Genomic DNA, 8354 nt, shown 5'->3' with positions numbered 1-8354 from the left:
CCCCTTCGGCGCCCCAAAGCCCGGCTCTGGGGGGCTGGGATGGACGCGCGCCGGTGGAGCGGGCGGGAGCGTGGCGCCGGCGCGCCGGGGCCCGAGGAGGGCGAGCGGCCTCGGCGTAGAGCCGGCGGCTCCGAGCGTGTCTTTTGTGTTTGTACACACACGGCGCGAGGCGGTCGGCGGCCCGGAGGAGGGAGGGGCGAGGGCGCGAGCGAACGGGTGCGCGGGGGGAGGGGCGGAGGCGGGGCACGCGGGGGGCGGGACCCTGCCTTCCCTCCATTGTGTGTGATTGGCTGGCGCGCGGCCCGGGGGCGGGGCGCCGTGTGTTGGGGGCCAGCCTCGGTGTCAGCCATCTTTCAATTGTGTTCGCAGCCGCCGCCGTACCGCCGTCGCTCTCCGAAGCCAGCGCCGCCGAGCTCCAGCCGACGAAGGGGGGGGTAAGTTCTCCTGTCTGCCCGCTTCCCCGGAACCGAGGCCCGCCGGTCCCTGAGTCGATCTCTGGGGGCCTGGACGGGGTCCCCACGGCCCCTCCGGCTTCGCCCGCAAACTTTTTGGCCCGAAATGAAGGGGAAGAGCGAGTTTCCCTCTTCCCTCCGGCGGCGGTAGCTCCCCAGTCTGAGCCAAGCAGCAGCCACCGCCGCGGCGCCGAACCTGTCCTCTCTCCTCCCCGCACCCCGGCTCTCCTTTTTTCGGCGAAATCTCGCCCGCCGTCCCTTCCCTGTACCCCAGACCCTCACCACGACCCGCGCGGGCCTCTTAACTGCCGGGCCCGGGTCCCGTACCCCAGTTTCCGGACCAAAAAAGGGTGCAAATCGCCGCCACTTCTCACCCCAGGCTAACTCGCTTTTTTGCTGCTTCCCCACAGTTGTTGCTAAGCTTCACCATCTTGTCTCTCTTCTCTGGTCACCGAGCCTTATTTTTCTTCCCCCCATTTCCCTCCCTTTCCCCATTTCGAACGCGGAGGAGCACCTAAAGCGGGATTTTCCCCCCTTCTTCTTGCCCCCCTTCTAAGAAGCAAAAACTTGATGCATTTGAAATGCAAAAAAAAAAAAAAAAAACTTTTACATTTCGAAGGGGCGGCACGCGGCACAGGAGCTGGGGGTTTTTCCCTAGTGGTTTGGTTTTGTTTCCATTTTGACGGGATCGGGACGCCGAGTTTGCCCGCGGGAGACGCTAGGAGCGAGGTGGGCAGACGGGGACCCTGTGCCGAAGGGATCCAGGAGCTCAAAGCAAAAGTTTGGTGGTTGCCGGGGTGGCCCGGGCCCCTGCGCTGATGAAGCTTGGGTGCGGGGCACTTTGTTTCTCGCCGCCGATGCCGAGCGTGCGGAGACTGGACGCTTTGTAGGTTTCTCGCTGTTGTTGCTCCTCTTGGGTTTCCGAGACTGCCTCGTTGTCAACCTCCCCGCGATGATGCGACGCCTTGGATGGGTTCCGATATTTACCGCAAATCCATCAACTGCGCGGGCCGGGGTGGGGGGGCACTGAAGCCCCCCCATTACTATTTTTTTTTCTTTTTCTGTAATTTGAGTAGACTGTGGGTTTTGTGGCTTGGTTCTTTTTGACTCGTCGGTGGATCTAATGTTTACGGGCATTTTCCCACCTCTACCTTAATTAAATAATTAGGGGAATCGGAGCGGTGCCGCGCGGGGGTCTCTTTTTGTTTTGCTTTTACTTGGGATCGGTGTTCTGAGAGATTATTGGTATTAATGAGCAGTTTGTTTTAAGACCTGGTATTTGGGTGGTAGACGTAAATCTGCGCTTTTTCAAATTACATAACATTACAGGCTCTCGCCGCCCCCTCCCCCTTTACTGATACCATAATTTTCAGACGAGGGAGGGGTGCAGGGAAAAAACTTGCGTGTTGTGGGCACATGTAGTGATTTTTTTCAAAATTTTTTTATTTTAAATACTGGTAGGTAAGTGAAGAGGTGTTTATACCATGGCTCGTACAAAGCAGACCGCCCGCAAATCAACCGGTGGGAAAGCACCCAGGAAGCAGCTCGCGACAAAAGCCGCTCGCAAGAGCGCGCCCTCTACTGGCGGGGTGAAGAAGCCGCATCGTTACAGGTATCAGGGCCCCATAAGCCTGCCTTCCTCCTGCAGCAGAAAGGCGGGCCAAGCCGACTTTACGCTTCTATGTTTTAATTGTGTTGGAAACATTTCAAGCCATAATCTGACTGATAGGCCTAAGGAAATCCATACGTTGATCATAATTATATTTATGAGATTGTTAACTATTTAATGACTGTTGGTAAGAAAAAAATTAAAAGGGTTTTGGGGGAGGGGTTGGTTTGGGGGTTTTGGGGTTTGTTTTTTTTTTTTTTTTTTTTGGTTTTTTGGGGTTTTTTTGAGATTACATTTTAGGTAAAATAATATGGTGAGGATGGGCAGTGTTGTAAAGTGGTTTCCGGTTCTTATTTACCTTAATTGGCTTGCTGTCCCTTGACCAGCTCCTTTGGTGTTCAGCTCTGAGCGGTGCTGTGAGGGCGTCTACCATTAGAGGGCAGAGTCGTCCGCACTGCTGCCTCTAGAAATGGTTTTATAGCCAATCTAAAATAAAAGCTCATGCAGGGGAAGAAGTAAGTCAGAATTAGAGACAGCTTCCTTGCTGGAAGTCTGTATGAAAGAAACACTGCACAAAAATTAAAGAGTGTTCTGTAATGATTCCTGGAAAGAGAAAAATGGGCAGTATTGTGGGAAAGTGAACCTAAATACTATCCATAAAATTTTCCCAGTAACATCTCATTGGGTTGGGAATCTAGTAGAGCTTTTATGAATTGAAAGTGTAGATGGGAGCAGGGAGAGTGGCATGAAATTAAGACTCTTCCTTAGCAATCTTTATTAATGGTGTGACAACAGTTACCTTCTAGAAGTCATAACAGAAGATGGTGAGTCATCAATACAAGTTAAAAACGGAAAATGCTCAGCACTTTGGAAAGCTGCTTGGTTGGAACCTACAGTCAGCTCATGGCTTTTTTTTATTTTAAAATTATTGGTGCTGTTTGTTGGACTTGAGTGTAGAGGTCATAAGTTGAATACTGCAATTTGATATTGAAATGGGAAAATGATAGATAATTTCTATAAAACTGACCTGGATGTTTTGGGGTTTTGTTTGTTTGCATTTTAATTTTGTAACAGTCTATTTAATGTGGGTTTGGGGGTTTTGTTTTCTTTTTCTTCCCTGAAGGCCTGGTACTGTGGCACTCCGTGAAATCAGGCGTTATCAGAAGTCCACTGAACTCCTGATTCGAAAACTTCCCTTCCAGCGTCTGGTGCGAGAAATTGCTCAGGACTTCAAAACAGATCTGCGCTTTCAGAGCGCAGCCATTGGTGCTTTGCAGGTGAATGATGGTGGGAGCACTCTTGAGGGTGTTTGTGGCACATAGTACTTACTAAAGCTTATGCTTCTGTATTCGGGTGTCATTTGTGAGCCAGGTGATAATCACTGTCGAAGAGATTTCAGAAAGATTAAGTTGCTCAGGGTCAGATGATAAAATAATTTGAACTCAAATCCATCTTTGATTCCACAGCCATTCACATTCCAGGGAACTATTTTTTTAAAAAAAAATGCACACTGAATATTTTTTTAAAATCTCCTGGTTTGGTTGGTGTTGTGTGGTGTTGAGTTGGAACTGACCCATAGCTGACTTCCAGGGGCTTTAAATCACATGGTGGTGGATAGGGTGCCATAGGGTTGGAACTGCAGCATCTTATCACTAGGCCACTAGAAGGCCCCTAAGTTTGCTTGAGGGTGTGTTATAAGACATGAAGATTGAACACTAAATTATGTGTGCTTTAATTGTGATTTCTGACAACATTGGCCTAAAAGCACTGGCAAGGAGTGGTTGGAAGTGGACTGATGCTAGGGGGAAGTGGACTGATGCTAGGGTGAGTGCTTGAAGGTGATACTGGACATAAGGACAGAGATGTGAGAACTTGTACTCTATTAAGAGGGTTATAGTTTTTCCATTTAAATGAGTAGGCTGCTAAATTTCATCCTGTCCTCCATTTCTGAGAAATACTTGTGGTTATGCCAACATTGAAATGTGGTAATGCTCCCATATGGGGTGTATTTGGATGTAATTATGGCATCCCTTGTTTAGATAAATGTTTTATGTTGTTTATGTGATGCTTTTTGGTGTCTTAAAGTATAGTAAGAGTTTTTCCATCAAAAACTTGGACGGGAGAGGTGGTTGAAATGCAGATTGTGAGGCACCACTGCAGACCTGAATCATAATCTATTGAGGGAGGGTCCAGAATCTCCATACATCCATTGGAGGATTTTCAAGGCTGCTGTTGCTGTGCTTGGCTTTTGCTTTATGTCTGAGGAAAATTTGATAGGTGGATGCTGTCCTGAAATATAATTGGTTGAGTTGTTTCTATGGGTAGACTAAAGTTCATTTGATTGGTGAGTTCCAGGAATAAGCATCCATTAAATTCTCAGTTGAACTTTCAACTACCAAAATCTCCCATGCTATTTCCTTTAAAACTTCTTTGTTTGCTGTCTTAATTCTCATATTAATTATCATTATTGCAAATTAAGTTGCCTTTCCCACTGTTTTAAATACAGAAACGTTGCTAACTGTATTGTGTTAATTCTAGTTGCATTTATCATGTCTGTGCTTGAAAGAACACAGTTCTAGAAAGCCTACCATTTTTGACTGGCTGATTTCCAAGACCATAAGTGTCATTGATAAACCTTTTAGGTTGAAATTACCAAAGAATCTGGGTAGAAGGCTACTTACTGTCTTGAAAATTATCCATTCACTGGGACCAATTTTCTACTGTTGCTGTTATTAAGGAATGTACATTTATATTTGACATTCAGAGTGGGAGGGGGTTAAGTGGTCATATTAAAACTTCACAGATAACTTTTTTAAATTCGCAACATTTTTCAGACATGTGCTGACTTGGCTGTGTGCTTTATTCATTGTCTAGCCTATCAGTTTGGGGGCGAGGGTGAGTTAATGTGGTTTGTGTTAACATTTACAGAGCAGAGTTGTATTGGTTTTGAGCAAAGTGTTTATCAGCTGCTGTGCCCTTTTTTTTTTCCCCTGCTGTGTTCTTAAATAACCTTTTTATTGACTGGGAAAAGTTCTCTTTATTACAGTAGTTCTTTGCTTTAATATATATAAACTTTAATTATTTAAGCTGTTGACATGGAGAATTTGCATATGAATGAGTAACAGGGAGTAGTTGAAGTACAATTCTGAATGGCACCGGGTCCTGTTTCACAGTGATGAGTTTGATTTTCAGGTGTGTGGATGAAGCACAGGCTGGTTTGGGTTTGGCATGAGCTGTAGAGAATTGACTCAGAATTTTGCCTTTGCTCTGCCTCAGAGTTTGGGCAAGCATACCTGAGTTGGGAATGAGCTGTGATGTGTTAGATGGTGGAAGAGGCAGGCATTAGGTACACCTAAAAGAGTAACTTGATATTTTCTTTGGGTCGTGAGATGTGTTTTCAGCTGTCATTTCAGAATTCTCTTCATTGGGATTGCAGTTTTTACTCACATTGTACCTTAATGGTTAAGTGACTTTGGGACATTGGTTAATACAATTGGAAATATCTGGGTCACAGTCAAGCCCGTGTGGGTATTAAATCTCTCAGAGCTGACTAGGCACAACTCTGTAAACTGGCTCCAGGGTCCTCAGAGTATTTGGGCTCTAAGCTGCCACACCTGGGGAGACCTCTGGGGGCCCCCAGATTGTGTTGCTCTCAAGGTCTCACGACTTTGTAGCAACATCTGCTGTCCTGTCACATTACGGTTGATGGTGCTGTATTTCTCAGAAACATCCTGGGATTGTTATAATCTGGATTGGCTGAGCTGGCTTAAATTAAACTGATTTCTTGAGCATCTGTTTGAAATCAAGACATTGGGAATATAAAATAAGGTCTCTGTTGTTAAGTAACTCTGAAAAGATTGCTGAAATGCAGGGTAGTTCATGAATGCCAAGGAATTAGGAGCCACACTGGGTTGCATGAACCTAGAAAGACTTGCTTCCTCTTAGAATAGTCTTGAGGTTAGACCAAGGGAGGAGAGTAGTGAAATGTACTCTAGGGATATGACTGTGTGAGTGGTGCACTGGTTCGAGCACTTGGCCATGACCAAATTGCTTAGCAGTTTAAATCCACTAGTTGCTACTCTGTGGGAGAAAGACGAACTGCCTCCTTTCATAAAGATTACAACCTTGGGGACTCTGGGGCAGTTCTACCCTTTAAGTCAGGATTGTTGGCAACAAGCTTTGGGCTTATTTTCGGTTTTGTTTTAGAGCAAAGGCTAAGGAGACAATAAAACATGAAATTATCCCCCTTAAAACTAAATAAACCACTTGCCTTAATAGCTCTTTGTGATTATCTGTTTTGCATTAAAGAACCCTATAAGTCCTTGAATTGCTTGATATTTTTTTTTGTCATATTAGGGTCCAAAAAAATGGAAGAATTCCTTTTTATTGGGACAGAAATAGCACATGTAAGGGTCCCCAAGCAGAGCAAGCTATCCGAAATTAGGAGCCAAAAGGTTGCTAGTTTGAACCTTCCAGTGATCCCACAGAAGCACCAGCTTTGATGATCTAATAGATCTACCTTTACTCGGCTGTCATCGTTGTGGCTAGGTCTGTACAAAGAAATACTTAATGGAATAAATGGCAAACATGAAAATAACGCCTATAAAAATCCACCTTTTCCCTCTTAAATATAACAGAAATAAATTGGAGAGAAGGGGCAAACATGTCATTTAAAATTCCTACTCTCCTGAAACAGGGAGCACTGGTGGCTTCCCGCTGGGGGGTTGGTTCAAACTTGACGGATCTTGACAACTGTTCTGAAACGATTCTATTGGTGACTGGACTAATGAAACTGTGTAGGCAGGTGGTTTAATTTGGACGGAGGGTTTTTCAGCTTTTTTCAGACAGGTGTAAGGATGTCAAAGTATATTGTAATAAAACTGAGGTCTAAAAAAACCCAGAAACTGTTGTCAGCTATGGTGTATTATTCTAGGATTTCTAAGAATTGAAATTGACTTGATAGCTGTGAGTGACAGGGCAAAGGCTAACATGGACCTTGAAGTGTACATGGAGTTCAGATTAAAGAGAAGACAGAACAGATTGGAGGGATCTATATTATTTTGACTTGAATACGTGAGTGTTAACAGTTTAAATTGAAAAATGTTTTACTTACTAGAAATTAAACTAGTAATATGATTTGACCCTGTGTAATTGTTGTAAGTTTGTTTATCTACTTTGTACCACAGATTTGAAAATGTAAGCTTTTGATAAAATAGTTGACATCTTCTGAAGTGTAGGTTTAGAACATTTAAATGTATTGGTTATCATACCTGTTTTGCTTACCTTTTTTTTATCCCCCCCCCCCTTTATTCCTATTACAGGAGGCAAGTGAGGCCTATCTGGTTGGCCTCTTTGAAGACACCAACCTGTGTGCCATCCATGCCAAACGTGTAACAATAATGCCAAAAGACATCCAGCTAGCACGCCGCATACGTGGAGAGCGTGCTTAAGAATCCATTAGGATGGGAAACATTTCATTCTTTTAAAAAAAAAAAATCTCTTCTTCCTGTTATTGGTAGTTCTTGAACGTTAGATAATTTTTTTCCATGGGGTCAAAAGGTACCTAAGTATATGATTGTGAATGGAAACATAGGGGGCAGAAATCAGGGATTGGCAGTTTTTCCATTTTCATTTGTGTGTGAATTTCTAATATAAATGTGGGGATATAAAGCATTACTGCAAGTCAGAAAAAAAATGTTTCCGTAAACAAGTTTCAGCAGTTCAACTTTGTAACAATTATAAATAAACCTGTTAAATTTTTCTGGACAATGCCAGCATTTGGATTTTTTTAAAACAAGTAAATTTCTTATTGATGGCGACTAAATAGTGTTTGTAGCATTTTTATCATACAGTAGATCCATCCATTCACTATACTTTTCTAACTGAGTTGTCCTACATGCAAGTACATGTTTTTAATGTTGTCTGTCTTCTGTGCTGTTCTGTAAGTTTGCTATTAAAATACATTAAACTATACATGCTTTTGGTCTTTATTATCAGCCTTTACAGTTTCTTTCACCTGAAATATTTTATTCAAAATAAGTGGGAAGGACTGGAGCAAATATCTTAATTTTGCATGTAGTACATGCTTACCAGACCAGATTTTAATTTTAAGATAAGTGATATTCTAAACTGCCAGTTCTCAAAACTGCGGGATACCTAGAACCTGTGAAAATAACTTCTGTAATTAATAAGTAACAAATTATGTGGAAATAAAAAATTTGTGCATTGGAGGCTGAAATATAAGGCCTGAAAAGCAGGCATTAAAAACCCAATTAACTACAATTCTCATATGG

At 43.5% G+C, this 8354-nt stretch overlaps 1 protein-coding gene across 1 annotated transcript; it reads left to right on the top strand.

The window, feature by feature from the left end:
- Positions 1–341: 341 nt before the first annotated feature.
- Positions 342–8034, top strand: LOC102856128 (histone H3.3-like). The gene is made up of 4 exons (XM_006897753.1): positions 342–438; positions 1914–2064; positions 3185–3338; positions 7383–8034. Exons 2-4 carry the CDS (start codon positions 1937–1939, stop codon positions 7509–7511), a joined length of 411 nt encoding a protein of 136 aa, XP_006897815.1. The 5' UTR covers positions 342–438; positions 1914–1936; the 3' UTR covers positions 7512–8034.
- The last annotated feature ends 320 nt before the right edge of the window (positions 8035–8354 follow it).

The sequence above is a fragment of the Elephantulus edwardii genome, unplaced genomic scaffold (genome assembly GCF_000299155.1).
Source record: "Elephantulus edwardii isolate Elephantulus edwardi_28Jun2011 unplaced genomic scaffold, EleEdw1.0 scaffold00214, whole genome shotgun sequence".
Taxonomy (NCBI): domain Eukaryota; kingdom Metazoa; phylum Chordata; class Mammalia; order Macroscelidea; family Macroscelididae; genus Elephantulus; species Elephantulus edwardii.
The sequence above is the reverse complement of the archived record's forward strand: the minus strand, read 5'-3'. Positions and strand labels throughout refer to the sequence as shown.

Bases quoted from the DNA above. Each gene is read 5' to 3' on its own strand.
- LOC102856128 (XM_006897753.1), top strand. From the start codon at position 1,937: ATGGCTCGTACAAAGCAGACCGCCCGCAAATCAACCGGTGGGAAAGCA. The intron at 2,065-3,184 runs GTATCAGGGCCC...TCTTCCCTGAAG, and splicing joins AAGAAGCCGCATCGTTACAG to GCCTGGTACTGTGGCACTCC. The intron at 3,339-7,382 runs GTGAATGATGGT...TTCCTATTACAG, and splicing joins CAGCCATTGGTGCTTTGCAG to GAGGCAAGTGAGGCCTATCT.